Below are 18,927 nucleotides of genomic sequence, written 5' to 3'. Positions count from 1 at the left end.
CAAAAGGGTTGACTTTCAAATGGTATCCCTCACATTCTTGCTGCCCCATTCCTCCTATTGAAAGAACATACACTCAGCTTGCTATTTTAAAACATTTCCTGTTCTATCCCATTCTTGCATGCAGGATAGATCAATATCCCAATGGTTTACTCAGAAGTTAAGTCTTACTGCGTCAATGGAATCTGGTAAGAGCACATAGGGTTTCAATGTTTGACAAAAACAGTTCAGCGATCTAGAGCTGCAGTGCTACAGCCGCGTTTACCTGGGAGTAAAGTTCATTTTGGCCACATTCACACCATATACCTCAAGCACTAAGATACCCCCTGAAACAGTCATGGCTTTCTTCACCCCTCCCCCCCAACAGAAAAATTCAGAGTTGTAGTTTGTTTAAGGGTGCTGAGAGTTTTTGGAGATCCATATTCCCCTCTTAGAGTTGCAATGACTAGTGTGGTTTAACAATCCATCTCTCTTCATTGGGAACTCTGGAAATTGTAACACTCTGAGGGGAATGGGGGTTTTCTTGCAACTCTCAGAATCTTTAACAAACAGCTCCCAGAGGGCAAAGTGCAACTACTTAAAGTGGTGTAATAGTGTTTTAAATGTATGGTGCAAATGTTGCCTAAATGTAGTGGAACTTATTTCTGAGTAAACATGGCTGAACCTGAACTTTAAAAGACTCTTACTTCTTTCCTAATACTGTCAGAAAGATGGCTTTATATTTGTGATGTGATAAAAGTATCATGCCCTTTTAAACAGAATCTTAAGAAGAAGAAGAGTTTGGATTTGATATCCTGCTTTATCACTACCCTTTAAGGAGTCTCAAAGCAGCTAACATTCTCCTTTCCCTTCCTCCCCTGAAACTTCAGAGAAGTATGACTAGCCCAAGGTCACCCAGCAGCTGCATGTGGAGGAGCGGAGACGAGAACCCGGTTCCCCAGATTACGAGTCTACCGCTCTTAACCACTACGCCACACTGGCTCTTAAGCTACATCAACCTACATGTAATGAATATGATCTTGCAAATACAGATATGAGAAATGTTAAATCCTTGCAAAGACCCATTTGAGTCTATCCTCATGGCTGATATGAAGAACAGAAGCTACCTTTCCCATGAGATATAGAGTGCAGTATATGTCTACTTGTAGGAAACTATTATTTTGATATTTCATCGGCTCATATATCTTTCTGGACATTTTTCAATGCCCTTTTTTCAAAGTATTTGCGATGATAAAGTAGTTCGCGTTATAAAAATTGATCTCATAAAAATCTATACTGCACTTCTCAGTTTAAAAATCAATTGAGATGGCAAACAAATTAAACTTAACTGGAATTCCTTATACCTTTTAAAGGATGTTTCCCTAAGTATTCTTTGTTAAAAAACAGCAACTCAGTTTTAAATATAATGGTGGTATGTATAGCACATTCTGTATTATATTGAGTACAAATAACTTCAGGGTTGCTTTTTTGTTTGTTTATTGTTTAATGAAAACCTGCATCCAAAACAGATTACTATTCCGTACTCTGCTGAAATTATAAATGGTAACATTGTTTTTAATTTCAGTGTATACAGTGCTTTTTTTCAGGGGGCACTCAAGCGTACGGAGTATGACACCTCTTCCTTTTTTTGTTAAAACGAATTATACTTACTGTAACAACTTTGTGGTGAATACTGGCACCTATTTTTCTAGAAAAAGCACTGAGTGACTACTTGATAGTAGATCTATGGCTCAAACTTCAACCTCCTCCAAAAAGGACTCCTTCCCACACAATGGAGTATAATGGTACTCCATTGAGCCCAGGAGCAATTGCACAAGAAAAAACATGCTACTCTCCTTATCTGGTACTTATCTGTGTTATGAAACCCTCAAACCATAATGATGGAATCTGTCAGACTGCAAATTCTGAAGAGGATCAGTCATCCCATCTTATCCACCTGAATTGGGTAAGTTAACAACTACCCTACTCTAAACCGCATAGGCTCACAAAGTAAGTGTCAAATGAATAATTTCAGGATCTCTATAACCCATGCCGAGCACATTTCAGCAGTATGATTTTAAAACTTTAAACAAGAAAAATTCTAGAATAAAGCAAAGTAAGGATGGAATAACAATCTTCCAATCTTCTCAAAGTTTTAACAGAAAGCAAGAAATTAATTTAATACTGAATTTTAAGGGGGGATATAAAGACTCAGAAGTAAAACAGATAGTGAATTTAAAATAGAAACCTTTATTTGCCAAGCTAATCTCATCTCAGCTGGGCAAAATGAGTACAAATTCAGATAAAGATTTTTTTTTTTCCAGGAACCACAACATACAGATGAGAATTTTTTTTTAAAAAAAGTATATAGCAGTCAAATAGAAGAATCTTCTTGTTCTTTCTCCCATTGTTCTGTATTTTTATCTATATTAATATCCTGTGTCTACAACTCTTTCTCCTGACAGACATAAGCCTGTAATTTCCTTCAAATTTCATTCCTATCTAAAAACCTCTTTCAGCTATAATTATCACTGAAGCTTCAGAGAATCTAATTTATACTAAATAAGTGATTTGGTTATGGGGTCTAGCTTGAACTTTTGGCTAATTTTAATTTGCTGGGTGGTCAAAAGCTCTGAAAGAGCAAAATGAAGTACAAAATACATCTGCAATAATTTTGTTAGCAAACATTATATATTATCAGGACCATATGTTTAAAAAACATGACAAAAGTCTACTTTTACTTACAGCTTATGGTGATGCCAAGCTCTACGTTATGCTTCTTTGGTAGTTTTACATGAAAAGTGCCACTACTTGGTATAACAGATTCTGTAATTAAAAGTGGTTTTTTTTTTTCATTTATACCATATGCTGGGCTGAATCACATTCATTGCATTTTCATCATTCACACATTAACCATTAATTAAAAATAATAGATAATATTGAGTCAAGGAAGCAAAGTAATTGTGGCTCATTTTAACGTTCACAATTTAAAATGTCGCTGTGTATGCTGCATACTGCCCCTTCTTAAAGTGAAGGACCTAAAAGCAGAAACAGGATCCTGAACATACAATAAAGCCGGTATCACAAATATGTGTGTGTGTGTGTGTGTGTGTGAGAGAGAGAGAGAGAGAGAGAGAGTGAGAGTGAGAGAGAGAGAAATCAATTATAAAACTATAGTAATGACTTAAGGATGTCTTGTAGACATCTACCAGTAAATAGGGACAGAATTCCTCCCAGCGAAAGCACATTTGACCATGCACAGATCCCCATAGGGTCAATGGAGCCCTCCTCCCTTCCACTTTCCACTGTACATTCATCTCAGAGCATTTCCTGTGATCTAGAACTGGAGGCTACTTCCTGCCTCTCCATCAATTTTCCAACCCAGCCCTTCAAAGTAAATTCTGGGCCAGGCCCCAGGTTGAGGACTCAGAGCTTAATGGGGAAACAGGAAGTGTACCAGCTTCCTGTTTCAGCAACTAGAGCAGCCTTTCTCAACCTGTGGGTCCCCAGATGTTGTTGAACTACAACTCCCATCACTCCTAGCTAGCAAGGCCAGAGCTCAGGGATGATGGGAGTTGTAGTCCCACAACATCTGGGGACCCACAGGTTGAGAACCACTGAACTAGAGGCTGCACTGTGGTGTGCAAGTACAAAGAGGAAGGAGGGAGGGAAGAATAATTCAATTAATCCTATGACAATCCCTCCACACTCACATGTGTAACTCTGGGAGGGATTGTACCTAAGAATTCCAAGTCTCTTTTCAGTCAGTGGGAGTTTCCTCATGAGAGCGGGTGTCATATGGGGATTAAGAGCAGGCCCCACGCTTTGAAATGCACACCTTAGTTTAATCGCTTCAGGGTACAAAATTTGTATCTTTCTTTCCAAATTACACATTATGTCCAAATTTTCAGCAACATACTGTGTCCCTAGCGCTTCTGTTTTGCACAACCGGCAGGTAACCATTTCCCCAAAGTCTGGTGCATTCTGTCTTTGAGCAATCAGTAGAAAAAAACTGGCATATACGAAAATATGTGAGAAAGAGAAGATTGATTTCACAACTTAAATAATAGAATGCTTATCATTTCTGCCTGAGTTTTGAAATATTCAGTATGAATTAAAGATTGCAGAAAGAGATGGAGGTTGTATATGCATGTGTGATAGCAGCTTCAGATTCAAAAGTGAAGGGTTGAGCTTGCATTCAAGTAAGAGAAAATACTTGATTATTCATACCTGCAACATCAAATTCTATTTCCAAAGTGACCTTGCTGGTGATAGATGAGTCTCTAAGAAGCTGATTAGCTTCATCAAATGTGCTGTCTTCTGTCGGGATCCCATTTATAGCTAGTACTCTGTCTCCTATTTGTAGGGTGCCACACCTTGACACAAAAGAGAACAAATGAGCATTCAGACACAGGGGAGATCAAAGCCAAAATAAATGCACTTTTCCATAGAAGGCTAATAGAACAAACCCAACTTTCTCAATATTGTACGTCTAAATTTATTCTCATGATTTTATTATGAGCACATTTGAAATGTACCAGTTAAGAAATTAATAATCCAAAACTCTGGTGTTTTAAAGATTTGATCTCAGCTAAAACTAAGCAGAGATAGATGTACTTTCTGCCAATTTAGAATCAAAAATATCAAGGTCTTTGAACTAAGATTTAGAATTCCATTAGGAAAAAAATCTCTAATTAACATAGCTCCCAGTTGCCTGTCGGAAGTAATCGTCTAGATAAAGGCACCATTGCTTTTTGTTCTTCTCATACCTTATCAAGATTTTTTTTTTTAATCCCTTATTGTCAGGACAGGAAATTCACTAGGTACCACCAGTTTTCTATAATTTGTCTGAAACCTGAAAATAGGCCAAAGCATCCAGAGATAAGTTCTCAGCAGTAAAAGTTAAAGGTAAAGGTACCCCTGCCCGTACGGGCCAGTCGTGTCCGACTCTAGGGTTGCGTGCTCATCTTGCTTAAGAGGCCGGGAGCCGGCGCCGTCCGAAGACACTTCCGGGTCACATGGCCAGCATGACAAAGCTGCAGCTGGCAAGCCAGCACCAGCGCAGCACACAGAAACACCGTTTACCTTCCCGCTATAAAGCGGTACCTTTTTATCTACTTGCACTCAGGGGTGCTTTCGAACTGCTAGGTGGGCAGCAGCTGGGACCGAACGACGGGAGCTCACCCCGCCGCGGGGTTTCGAACCGCCGACCATACGATCAGCAAGTCCTAGGCACTGAGGTTTTACCCACAGCGCCACCCGCGTCCCCCTTATTGTCAGGACAGGAAATTCACTAGGTACAACCATTTTTCTATAATTTGCCTAAAACCTGAAAATAACTAGGCCAAAGCATCCAGAGATAAGTTCTCAGCAATAAAAGTTAGGAGCAGTTATTTCAAAGCAGCTCACCTTTCTGCTGGACTGTCAGCCTCAATATAGGAGATCAGAGGTGGAGATGACAAGGTCTCAGTAGCAAACACACTGCCCTGGAGCTGTATTCCAAATCCGACAATGGGGTCAGCTGTCAGCACTACTTCTGTAGTTTCTGTGTGGACAACCTGCCCAGCCAGGCCAACAGTGCTAGAAGCTAGTGACACTGTAAAACACATCAGTGGCATTTAGAAAGACGCAACACAAATTAAAGCAATTTCTGACACAAAACCCATCAATATATCAAGTACATCAAAGTGCATCAAAGTACCGTATTTTTTGCTCTATAAGACTCACTTTTTCCCTCCTAAAAAGTAAGGGGAAATGTGTGTGGGTCTTATGGAGCGAATGCAGGCTGCGCAGCTACCCCAGAAGCCAGAACAGCAAGAGGGATCGCTGCTTTCACTGCGCAGCGATCCCTCTTGTTGTACTGGCTTCTGAGGTTCAGAATATTATTTTTCTTGTTTTCCTCCTCCAAAAACTAGGTGCATCTTGTGGTCTGGTGCATCTTATAGAGCAAAAAATACGGTACATCAAAGAGCCAGCTGCACTGGCTCCCGGTGGAGTACAAGGTCAGATTTAAGGTGCTGGTTTTGACCTTTAAAGCCCTTCACGGCCTAGGACCCTCGTATCTACGGGACCGCCTCTCCCGGTATGCCCCACGGAGAGCCTCAAGGTCCATCATAGCAACACCCTAGTGGTCCCAGGCCCTAAGGAAGTTAGATTGGCTTCAACCAGAGCCAGGGCCTTTTCAACATGGGCTCCGGCCTGGTGGAACGCTCTTTCTCATGAGACCAACGCCCTGCAGGATCTGATTTCTTTCCACAGGGCCTGAAAGACAGAGTTGTTCCGCCTGGCCTTTGGCTTGGAGCCAATTTGATTCCCTCCCCCTCTTTCTTTTTTCTTTTCCTTTCTCCTCCTGCAATGAGGCTACATTTTAATATTTTAATGTTTCAATATTTTAATGTTGTATTTTAATCTTGTTTTTAAGTTGTATTCATTCAACTTGTTTTTATTATTGCTTGTTAGCTGCCCTGAGCCCGGCCTTGGCTGGGGAGGGCAGGGTATAAATAAAAATTATCATCATCATCATCATCATAATCTATAAATGATTTCTATCTCAAAAACTATTTATTAGGATCAACACAGTGAGCAATATTTAAATATATTTTTTCCATACTGCTTAACTGATATTACTGACAAAGTTTAATCTAGTTATTCACTGAACGATACATTTCTTCTGTAATCAAAGAAAAACTGCTATGTAATGGACCATCTGGAATTGTTGCCAAATGACGATACGGTTTATTTAAAAACCGTTTTACTTCATACACAGGCACAAAGAGCAGGGCAGAAGGCACTTTGATCTAGCTGGGGCGTCTATCAGTGGAGTAAGAAGGAAGGTAATCCACAACATACCTTGGGAAATGAGCATATATCAACTGAATTTTGAACATTGTCCAGTCATTATGCATAATCCCCAACAGACCTGGGGGAATCTTGACTGCATTTCGTACATTCTCTAGACAATATGCACATTCTGTAGTCAGTATGCACAGTCCTCAAGAAACACTTTTTTTCTATTTCCTTTACAAAAGTGTGCACAAACACACCCACCACCCTGGGCTGCTTCTGGCTTGTGTACAATTCCCATGAGGATTATGTGCACATTCTCCATGAGACCTGGTGAATGTGCACAGTGGCTGGTTGTTATGCACATTAACCACACAACTTACATTCCCCTTAATAGATAGACACTAATGTTTGCCCAATACACAAAGTATGAAGAACATACTTTAAACATTAAAAACTAAGAGTTTTAAAAATAATAATAAAGGAAAACAAACAAGCCAAAACAAGTGTAATAAACAGAATGACAGTATGGGGTATCTTTAAGTTTTATGGCTGTATGTTTGAAAAAAGCTGCATAAGTAATGCAGCCACTGCAAACTTCTGTTAATAAAATGTTTATGGTTCCCTACACCACCAGAGTTTATTGCCAGGCGTTTGGGAAGATCACATTAGGTATGCAGACTTTTCTACACAAAGGGCAATGAAAACTTTATAGCATCCTTCAGTCATACATATTCTAGACTCTTCCAAGGCAGATACATTCATTAAAACTTGCATTTTAAAATGTCTTGTTAGTAACTAGTTAGTACATCAAACCTTGAAAGTGCTATAGAAAGAAAGAGGGTATGTGCAACAGATACTGTGTGTTTGTGTATAAATAACTATTTGCCAAATAATACATTAGGTTCTATAACAAGCACTACCAGGCTTCCACACTTCTGCTAGATGATGAAAACGGCTGGCTATTTGTTATGATATTTCCAGTTAAGAAGAGGAGCTCGTAGACAAGCTAAACTTGTTGCCATAGGTTGAAGGAGATGGCCAGTTAAATGTAAGCAGAAAACAACTCTTCTTATATGTGGATTTTTAAGTATGGAAAATCTTATTTTCGGAACTTTGCTAATTGGTGGCTTCCCCCCTCCCATGGCTGTCAACTTACAGATTTGAAAATAAGGGGCCAGCAGCCTTGAAAATAAGGGACCAGCAGCCAAAATAAGGGACCTGCAGCCTCACCTGTTCCAGGCACTCCAGTCTTCCTGTCCTCCTGCAGTCTGGTCAAACTCATGCTGGTAGCTTCGAGAACATTGCCCAACCAACTTTGTAACCAGAGGTTCAACTGAATAGAATCTGAATCACATGCACCACAAGGCCTATGCAGCCTCAACTTAAGATGGCTCCGCGGCCTGGCTTTGCACTGCAAAGTTTGCAGCAGCACGTGCAACAAAATGGCGTCCAGCATTCAAAACCCCCCTCAGCTTGCACTAACTAGCCACACACAAGGCATGTAAGCTCCACCCCCCCAGTCGTTCTTAGACTTCTTGTTGGGTGAGCAACACAGCCAAGCAACACAGTTGGAGCCGCCCTCCTCCCTGGCCGGCAGGGAGGGAGGGAGAGGAGCTGCTTCCTTTGAAATTTAAGGGATATCATTTAAGGGACATCCATCAATAAGGGACAGCAGCGGGACATGGCGTTGGAATAAGGGACTGTCCCTTCAAATAAGGGACACTTGACAGCTATGCCCCCTCCTCACCCCCCAACATGGAATTGATACAATAATGGTACATTAGTGGCAGATTTATATCAGAGCATCTACACATCCTTCTGCTTTATTAGTGTTCTGCAATGCTTCTCCCATGTTAGTCACAAACCTTTGTCGTTTAGAGGAGCATTCTTGTGCTAATGCACAAAAAAGTGAGAGGAAAACAAATCCCAGAATATTTGTGGTAGCAAACGTTACGGGATTTTTAGCAAGGAACTACAGAGCGTGCACCTATTGCAAACAAAGCAATACAACTGCCCCAGAACCCTGGCAGGCACAAATGGTCCCAAAAGTGTGATCATGTATAACCACCCCGATAACATCATGAGCACAAATCATGATGAATGCTCAATAAAAAGGACATCTGGAAGGGCCCTAAGTGTTTTCTCAAGCATTTATTGCTTCCTTCCACCAACAAATAAACAAATAAGAGAACTGGAGAAGGCTTTTAGGGAAAACTTGTTTTCTATGTTTTAATCAACTGCTCATTTTTACAACAGACACAATTAATTCCTGTGTGACACATCAGTTTTCCGTGAAAGGAGGCAAACAATTTCTAACCATGCCTATTTAATATTAGCAATAATACAAAAAAAGTGTTTTGCAATGACTGGTGCATTAATGTGCATAAGAAATATGTGAAAAGGGCGGTTATTGCTAATTTGAGCAAAGTAACCCCTTCACAACATGGATTTGAATCAAGGAGTTTCAGAAAATATTAATTGTAGCCTGTTGACTGGTTCACCCTAACAGAAACAAAAGATCAAGGCACTAACAAAATAACTAGGCATTGTCAGTTACCTTGGACCATAGCTTGAAAAATAATATGAATATCTTACAAATTAAGTTGGGTCAGTAATTCAGTTAAGGGCAAAATTCAGTGGAACATCCTACCACCTACAGCAAGTGAAAACATTATGCTGACACTGTGCTCAAACATCAGGGGGCCTTTACTACCAACACAACAGAGATCATTCTATCTATAGTTCTGACAGTCACCTGCCACAACTTATAGCTCAAGAAGAAGGAAATTCATTTCATTAAAAGTTGGTCTACTGTGTGATATGACTTCATTTTTAAATCCTAGATTTTGCATTCTGGTAAACACTGGGTTTTAAACCTGTTGCCACACTAAAGCGATACCCAGATTATGACTTGTAGATGCAGAACAAACAATTAGATCATAGAGGGCAGAAGAAACCAAACCTCTTTGATTGGGAATATGGCGATGGAAGTACAGCATGTGGTCAAACACTAACTCTTGTCCTGCTGTAAAGCATCCCCTCTCACGGTGGCTCCTAACAATTCTGAATTTCAATGTGCTTTCATGTTATTTGTCAGATGCATTTAACAGCCCTGGCTTCATTATACATTAAAAAAACCCTTTATGGTCACCTACATGAGCTTTTGAAGTCCTTCTTTTTCATCCTTCTTCTCATCATGGTGCCACGTGGACTGGTAGAGTAGAGACTGCGAGGTAAAGTCCCCATGTTCAGGGAACTCAGACTGTATGCGCTCATGGAGGCCGGAGAGAAGGACGAAGATACGAGTGCTGTTGAAAGAGAGGGAATCACTTGGCACCAGGTGCTCTGCAATAGGGAGCTGGGGAATTGCATGCCCGCTATTGGCTGTTAGAAATCTAGCTAGACCCTGGTATGGCTCACGAGAACGGTTTGTGTGCATACAATAACAAAATCACAAACTATATTTAAAAAAAGAGGCTGTGTAGCACATTCAGGGTCAGGTGAACGATACAAAACACCTGTTTGTTATAACAAGCACACCATGTGCAGTCCTATTATGATACTTCCATCCAAGTATACAAGCAGCTCTTAATGAATGCCACTAACGTCAACCATTTTGTAGTTCAAAGTCAGTTGAATTCATTGTAAGTTGATCAAATGCTTAGATAAAAGCACCACAACAGGGTTACAGACACAGCTATGTGAATTAACGCACATTTAACGCGGTGAGTCTAGCAATGCATTCTTTGGAAAAGGTGATTTCTGACATTGGCTTTGAATTGGAAAAGGTTGCATTCTCTTATAAGGTACCAAACTGAGTTTTGTAAACCTTTTGGGTTATCACGTATTTCCCCCTTCTTTCTAAAGACCGGTTAAGTTAAGGCAAGGGAGGAAAAAAATGATGTCAGAAATAACCTCACATGATTGTGAGAAATCATGAGATGTTGCAAATTAACGAAAGATTTCAAAGAATGAAAATGGGGGTGGGGAGTATGAGAGGAAGAGGGTGAGGTAGAGTAAATGATGATGACAATAATAATAATAATAATAATAATAATAATAATAATGATGATGATGTCAGGAGGAAAAAAAGCATGGAACATTACGAAGGCTTTTTGGAGGTGATGTTTTCTGGCATTTCAAAGCTGGCATCCTGCAATGGTCAGGGTGGTAGGTATTATAATGGTGATAGGTGAGAGTGCTGCTGTGGCTGTTGGCATAGGGATTCCATGTGAGTTGCCTGTTTCTCCTTTGAACCTTCGCTGCCCACCATGAAGGGATGAGAAGAAATAAAAAACAAACAAACAAAAAGGACCAGAGAAGAGGGAAAGGTAACTGGATTACATAAATTTAAAAAGGAATAGAAATAAAAGCAACCTGAAAAGAAAAAGAACACTGTTGCCCCCCCCACCCGGTAGTGAGATAACGCTAGAACTTATCTCAGGGATGGTGACCACTCATAGACACAGAACTAATGGGTTTCGTGCCTCTTTTTTTTTTTAAGTGATCAGTATTCAATCAGTTTTTAATCTGCCTCTGCCCTTAGCTGCTATGATTAAACACTTAAGAGAACCCATTTGAGTCAACATTACCGGGATGCATGATCTACAATTAGTAATTAAGTTCTGAAAATATCCACCCATTTAAAAGAACTTGTATATATATAAAAATTAAAAATAAAACAAGGGACCATATATCAAGAGACCATGCACTATAATTCAGAGTGTCTCACATGTCAGTCATTTCAATTTACTGCTTTGGCATTTTAATTTTACCAGCATTCATCAGTGGCACTATATTATCCTGGACAACGAACTCCTAAGCATCAGCACAAAAATTCCATTTAGGGGACTTTATTTAATAAAAACAAAGCAGAAATCTAAAGTCATCATTTATTGTTCTGATACGTGGTTTTCAGACAGTTTTTGCCCACTGCAATAAAGGCGCATGATTCCTGATCCTAGTTAGTTTTGTGTCAGCTACACCTTAAACAAATATTAAAGGGGGGGGGGGGGAGAACCTGTCAATTTACTACAGTCAGAAAATGATAACTGGTCTTCTTATAACATTTCAAACTATATCAACTGAAACTTGCAGCATAGCATATTCAACTCTAAGTAAAATAAAAAACTTCATCAGTGAATTTATGACAGAGGGTTAAGGGAATATTCTTTTCAGACCTTTTGTTTTGCAAATTTCATTCTTGGGGTACTGCACTTGGGATAAAGCTTTAATATTTGGGCAGTAACAAAATATATATAATACATATAACCCTATATAAAGCTAATGAGAATTCTGTTATGAAAAGAAATAGGTAAGAAAAGGGATAAAAATGAGGAAAATCTAGAGTTATAAACTAAAAATTAGTCAACTACCGGTAATTAAAATGTCTTCTGCCGCAAACGTGAAATATTATGTTAGAGCTAAAGGTTCCCTTCCCTTCAGTGATTTTAAAAGCAGGGATCCACCTGCTTAATTCTTCCTGCTATTTTATACGGGGGGCTTTTACTAAGGAGATTCACATTATTCAAAGTACACGTGGGGTTTGCCATACAAGGTTAAGGAATGGAGTGCTCCAGTTCAGAATTTACATGCTCTGTTTCAGGATGCTATTACATTTCCACCACTACTTCTATTTTTGCCTGCTGGTGCACACATCCCAAAAAGTCAATCAGCATTCTGTGCTCACTATGCACAATCAGCCCTTAATATCCTGTTTTGGGGATTTCCTCCTCAATATTTTTTTTGCAGCTTTGTAAATCTTGGGGTTTCCCCCAAATCTGCTCATACCTTCTTCTTGGTGTGGATTGCGCCGTTTTGGTCCATGCTCTTAGCACATAGAAGGGGTGGAGAACTTTATGGTCCCCTGGATGCTATCAGACTACAACTCTCAACACTGGCTGGAGCTGAAGGGAGTTGAATCTGACAACATCTGAAGGGCCAGTTTCCCCAATTCCTGATATAGCTGTTTCAGACTACAATTCCCATCATGCCTGACCACTGGTCTTGCTAGCTAGGGATGATGGGTGTTGTAGTCCAAAAACAGCTGGAGACCAAATGTTGGGAAACACTGCATTAGACTTTAAAACTATCAAGCTGAGACGTTGCACTGGCAATTCTGCAACAGGGGAGTGGAGGAAACATGATGTTTCTACAGAGCACACATAGAATGAATGGCAAGGGAGCCCTTATATATCTTGCAGTGCAACATGACACTGTTGAAGTGCTGGGGCAGCCAAACGTTCGAAATGGGGTGAGGCATGCTTTTCCCTGTGCAATGAAAGCATGGCTGCCTTGGCCTGCAGCCTTAATGGAGTATGAAGATATGTGAACCAAAGAATGCCATCACATGTAACATTTTTTTCTCTCCCATTGAACTATCTCTTTGTGGAGCACGCCTGTGCCTATTGAGAGTGGTTAGTTAGCCGTATTATGCTCTGCCCTCAAGCTCTCTCTTTATTAAGGTATTAACACATACATTATCACTGCCCTTGGCAATAAAATATGCCATTAATTCTTAATAGTCCAGCATGGATAACCCATCACTCTGTCTGCTACTGATTTAGAAAAATATATAATTTTCCTTGAGCAAATTTAATTCTGGCCTCTTCCAGTAAACCAAGTGCATAATAATCCAATCCTGAAAAGGTGTATATCATATGAAAATAAGACTTCTTAAAGCATGATGCTGAATTTAAAAAGCAGGCGGCATTCTGCACTCAGAATATAGTCATACCTTGGAAGTCAAATGGAATCCATTCCAGAAGTCCATTTGACTTCCAAAATGTTCGAAAACCATAGCATGGCTTCTGATTGGCTGAACGAAGCTCCTGCAGCTAATCAGAAGCCGCAGAAGCCCTGTTGGATATTCAGCTTCCAAAAATAGTTTGCAAACTGGAACAGTCACTTCCGGGTTTGCGGCATTTGGGAGCCAAAATGTTCGAGAACTAAGCTGTTCGAAAACCAAGGTACGACTGTACTGTTTATTAATCAATTATTTTTATAGATGAAGGTAAACAATGGGTTCTGTATGTTGCAAAGCACATCCCTTTTCTTTGTAGGCAACTATGAAGTTCAAGGTAAAGCAAAAACCACACACACACAGATTTTAGAATTGTAGGAGCATAGAAATATAGCAAGCTGTCTTATACTGAGTCACCATTTGGTCCATCTGGCCTAGGATTATCCACACTATCTGATAGCTGCCAAGAGTTTCAGTTGGGGAGCCTTTTCCAGCCCAACTAGAAATACCAGGGATTAAACCTAGGCCCTTTCGCACGGAAGGCAGATGTTCTTACCACTGAGCTACGGTTCTTTTTTCTCTTGTCTCACAGAAGTTAAGGGCAAGTTAACTGGCTCTTAAAATGCATTTGATTTCAAATAAATCTGACTTAAGATTTCACCAAGTCGATCTTAAGCATTAAATTCAAAGAGTGGTTCTGAGTAAACCTGATCAGAATTTGGCTAAAGAACTTTAAAAGCACACTTGAAATTGAGGTTTTAAGAGCAGAAGACCAAAGAAACAACAACAACAAACCCACTTAAAATTTCCGTAACATCAATTTTCAAGAGTCCTACCACAGGAAGAAACATGGAGAAAAGGATGGCGTTAAATGTAGAACTGCAAGTCTTCCTACCGTGTTCTGGTCCCTTAAGAGCCAGCCTTGTCTGATGATGAGGAAGGATCTCTAGCTTGACATTGTCAGAAGTATTAGCCAAGAACTGTGTCGCTTCTGCCAATGTACAGTATTCCATGCTGGTGCCATCAATGGACAGAATATGATCTCCTACGTGTAATGCGCCACATCTGTGGAAGAAAATGAAGCCCTTCAATGTAGCACACTGTGCTCTTTCCTTGGAGTACAAGAATTCACTTCTTTTCAAATGGATAAACAGCTTCTTTTTATTCTGCTTTTTAAAAATTAGAGAAAATTATCTGTAAAAGACTCGTCAAACCATTAGTGCAAATCTTTAAAATGATTGGAAGATTAGATTGCATTATTAATTAGGTTATAGTTGCAATGTTCTGCCAAAAACCAATGCAGGGAAATAGCCAAGTCATCACTCATAGGACTTGCAACAAGCAGTAGAATAAGTGGGAGCTGCTTAGCTGATGGAGGCTACCCCCTTTACACAAGTGCCAAAAAGTTCATAATTTAATGAGTTATTTGAGAGTTATATAGGGCTGCCATACATCCAGATTTTCCTGGATATGTTCTCTTTTTAAAAGGTAAAATCACCATCTGGGTGGATTTTTAAAATATTGCAAAATGTCCAGATGATAATTATGATTACGGTGGTGCCTCGCAAGACGAAAATAATTCGTTCCGCGAGTCTCTTCATCTAGCGTTTTTTTCGTCTTGCGAAGCACGGCCATTAGCGGCTTAGCGGCTATTAGCGGCTTAGAAAAAGGGGGGGAAGGGGAAAAACTCGCAAGAACTCGCAAGACATTTTCGTCTTGCGAAGCAAGCCCATAGGGAAATTCGTCTTGCGAAGCACCTCAAAAAACGGAAAACCCTTTCATCTAGCGAGTTTTTCGTCTTGCGAGGCATTCGTCTTGCGGGGCACCACTGTATTATTCTTCCTTTTTTTGTAGTGTCTCCTGGAGGCTACCAGGCCCGACATGGCCTTCCTGGGATGCAAGCAGAACTCTACTCATGCAATGAAGTGTTCCTGCCCCTGCTTCCTCACTCCAGCCCCTAAAGGCAAGATGGCATAAGAAGTGGCAAGGAGGAAATGGGCATAAACTGGATGCAGAAGTGTCTTTCCGTTTACACAGGACACCTTTGGATACAAGCTACTGGGTTTCTTTGTCTTGCCTATAATTTTTGCTGTAATCCACAAGCTATGCAGGACACTTCTAACCGCCCTAAGTGTTTCTCAGAGTGCTAGACTCTGCTGTTTGATTATATTGTCAGATGGAAACCAGGTGGGTTACATACCATGGTGAACTCTTCTGCAGCACTCACCTGTCAGCAATACTTGCAGATTTTATTTTGTCTATGATGATCACTTGTTTGCTACAGCACATCGAGGTAGATAGTGCAACTCCCAGAGCGGAACCAGCAGTTTTGGCCACTTCGACAAGCAGCGGCCCAGAAGCTGTTGCTACTGAATCTGTAAAAAGCAAAGCTTATTGTGGGAGATCACACAGGGTCCCCGGACATTTAATGGTCTATTGATCCCTGTGCCACCACTGTGCTCGCTTCCCCGCTGCCACCAACCCGTTACTCTTGGGTAAAACACTGAGTCCAGTCAGTTGCTAAAAGTAAACTAAAAAAACAAGTTTATTTTACAAGTTTATGGTTTCTCAGATAATATTCCTGTCAGTATTTTAACTTTAGTTTCTTTACCGGCCTATACCTTCCTAATACCTTCTGACTGATTATCTCAACTGTTTGACTGACTCCTCTTAACAAATTCTCTCCCTCTCTCACACCAGACTAGCCCAACCCACAGACTTATCTTCCCTGTCTCTTCTAACTCCAGACTGTCTTCTCAACCACTCCAACTCCTCACTCCCCCCAAAACCCTCTGTGCTTAAACCTTATACACAATTAACTCCGCCCCTTAGGTTCCCATTGGTTAGTAATTTTACAATTAGTTAATCCTTTCCTTATGAACCCAGTATGATGTCACACACCTAGGAGGGCAAACGCCACAGTTGTCCTTAAGACGGCATCTTTCTTTCATCTTAAAGTTATTGATTAACCAATTTATCAAAACAGGGTTTCAAAAACAAAATGCTTATGTGCATTTCTCCCCACCAGAAGTTGCCGGGAAAATATTTTGGTACTCTTTGTCAGGCTGAATTTGACTTTGGAACTTGATGTCTTAAAAAACGTTGGCTTCAGCACCAGGAATGAGGGCAGGGAAGCATGAATGATATTTGCTCCACTGAGGTTTGCATTGCAGTCTTCTTGTGTAATGCTGCACTCAGATACCAGTCTCACTACATCTTACTGAGCAATTAGTCTTGAAGCATTAAACCTGAGGAGGTAACAATCAGCACAATCTGTGCCATATCGCCTGTTTTGGTCTGTGCTGCTTCTTCCGATCATGTTACACCCCGGTGTGCTGTTTGGGCTAGCAGCAATAAGCATACAGAATAGCATAGGATCTGAGAAGCACAGGATGCTGAATTAGCACAACTGACAGTCACAATGCCATCTGTCTGGCATCCCTAGATAGGCAGCTGTTACAAACAATTCAACTTAAGGGAACCCTACATATTATGCTATTTACACTTCCCCGCCCTCTTTAAAGCGCTTACTTAAATTAGCCAGAGACAGTTTCCTGATGAAAATTGTGCCCACTGGCTGCTATTTGTCCCTGCAGGTGTGCAGCTGTATCTCCCCCCCCCCAATGTTATCCTTGCCTGCCTTTCCCTACAGCTGTTCTTTATCACATAGTTCTGTAATTTAAGGTAACCTTATATTTCATGTAACATCTATTTGGGACCTAAACTTTGCTTGGAATTTGATTTTGAGTCTCATGGGCGCTACCCAAAAGTGTTCCCCAAGAGTGGCTGGGGAAACTCAGCCAGATGGGTGGGGTATAAATAAATAAATAAATAAATAATAATAATAATAATAATAATAATAATAATAATTATTATTATTATTATTATTATTTCATTTCATTACAGTGGTACCTCGGGTTACATATGCTTCAGGTTACATATGCTTCAGGTTACAGACTCTGCTAACCCAGAAATATTGCTTCAGGTTAAGAACTTTGCTTCAGGATGAGAACAGAAATTGTGCTCCGGTGGCACGGCAGCAGCAGGAGGCCCCATTAGCTAAAGTGGTGCTTCAGGTTAAGAACAGTTTCAGGTTAAGAACGGGCCTCCGGAACGAATTAAGTACTTAACCCGAGGTACCACTGTACTAACAACAAATGACATTCCTGCCCATGCCATGTCCTTGTTTGGACCCATGAACCTAAATCTAGCACCAAGTTTGCACAGAGGAGACTTGCAAGTAAGCCGAACAAAGCGAGTCTTCAGACTTCAAGTGGAGGGAGGAGGAGGGTGAGAGGCCACACTTGGAATCTTTAATAACTCCAGAAACCGAGGGGGAAATGCTGGAAAAGGGGCTTGGGGACTAGCAGAATAGAGGCAGAGTGAGCCAACGAGGAAAAAACAGCAATGTAAGGCGGCACAATACAAGGTAAGTATATTTAGAAGACCCAAGGAGAGAGAAAAGAATGGGAGCAAATGGCGATCTGTCTGCACTCAACTAAGGAAGGAGCAAACTGAATCCTGGAAGTCCTGAATTCCAAAATGTTGCTGCCTGCCTTTGACCTCTGGGCCATTCTGCTGAGTTTTCATTGTAGGCAGGTCCGTGCAGAGGCAAGGGGCAGCAGAGTACACTTGTCCTGGGCCTTGGAGAGCTAAGCAGGTAGGGGCCCCTCACCAGGGACCAGCTGCTTTTTTGGTTTGAGTTTATAACTTTATTCTAACAAGGTTCCTGCCTCAGGCGTCTGACAAGCTCTGTACAGGCCTAATTGCAGGAATGGGAAAACAAATAGGAACATGGATATCCTGCCACGCAGCAAGGTTACCACTTCTGCGGGAAGGTCTCCCTCCATTTGTTACACCTAGACAATCTTTGAGTTAGGACTGACTACAGTGGTACCTCGGGTTACATACACTTCAGGTTACAGACTCCGCTAACCCAGAAATATTACCTCAGGTTAAGAACTTTGCTTCAGGATGAGAACAGAAATTGTGCTCCGGCGGTGCAGCAGTAGCAGGAGGCCCCATTAGCTCAAGTGGTGCTTCCGGTTAAGAACAGTTTCAGGTTAAGTACGGACCTCCGGAACAAATTAAGTAGTTAACCTGAGGTACCACTGTATACAGATAAGTCCTATTATAATGGTGCACCAGGAACCCAAATCAAGCAGACCTGGTGAGCAAGCGCTGCCACCAAATTAGAGAAAGCAGAAGTCAAGTAATGGAGTGCGGGTCAAGGAAGCAAAACTAAATACGAGAAAGAGAGATCAGAAGACGATAATCAAGCGCATCTCCCCCGACAGAGACAGATTAGTTTATCATATGCAAGTAAAAAAGCATGAGTATGAAAAATGAACCATACAGATATGCATTATTCATGAGCAAAAGATGTTTCAGTCATTAAGATATTTACACCATGACTAAAGCAC

At 40.7% G+C, this 18,927-nt stretch overlaps 1 protein-coding gene across 18 annotated transcripts in view; it reads right to left on the bottom strand.

Moving 5' to 3' along the window:
- Positions 1–18,927, bottom strand: part of GRIP1 (glutamate receptor interacting protein 1) — a 331,256-nt gene that overhangs the window by 23,013 nt on the left and 289,316 nt on the right. For 11 of the 18 annotated variants that reach the window (XM_081877835.1, XM_081877834.1, XM_081877851.1 and 8 more), the window contains 7 exons: positions 15,732–15,879; positions 14,400–14,569; positions 10,869–11,024; positions 9,918–10,070; positions 5,386–5,572; positions 4,207–4,352; positions 2,722–2,802 (listed from right to left, as the gene is read on the bottom strand). In XM_081877835.1, the coding sequence (XP_081733961.1) occupies positions 2,722–2,802; positions 4,207–4,352; positions 5,386–5,572; positions 9,918–10,070; positions 10,869–11,024; positions 14,400–14,569; positions 15,732–15,879 (1,041 nt within the window). The remainder of the gene's footprint in view (positions 1–2,721; positions 2,803–4,206; positions 4,353–5,385; positions 5,573–9,917; positions 10,071–10,868; positions 11,025–14,399; positions 14,570–15,731; positions 15,880–18,927) is intronic. The other 7 variants (XM_081877839.1, XM_081877843.1, XM_081877836.1 and 4 more) reach the window with 1 other exon arrangement.

The sequence above is a fragment of the Podarcis erhardii genome (assembly GCF_964252035.2).
Source record: "Podarcis erhardii genome assembly, chromosome: 10".
Classification (NCBI taxonomy): domain Eukaryota; kingdom Metazoa; phylum Chordata; class Lepidosauria; order Squamata; family Lacertidae; genus Podarcis; species Podarcis erhardii.
Note: the sequence above shows the minus strand (reverse complement) of the source record. Positions and strands in the feature narration are given on the sequence as shown.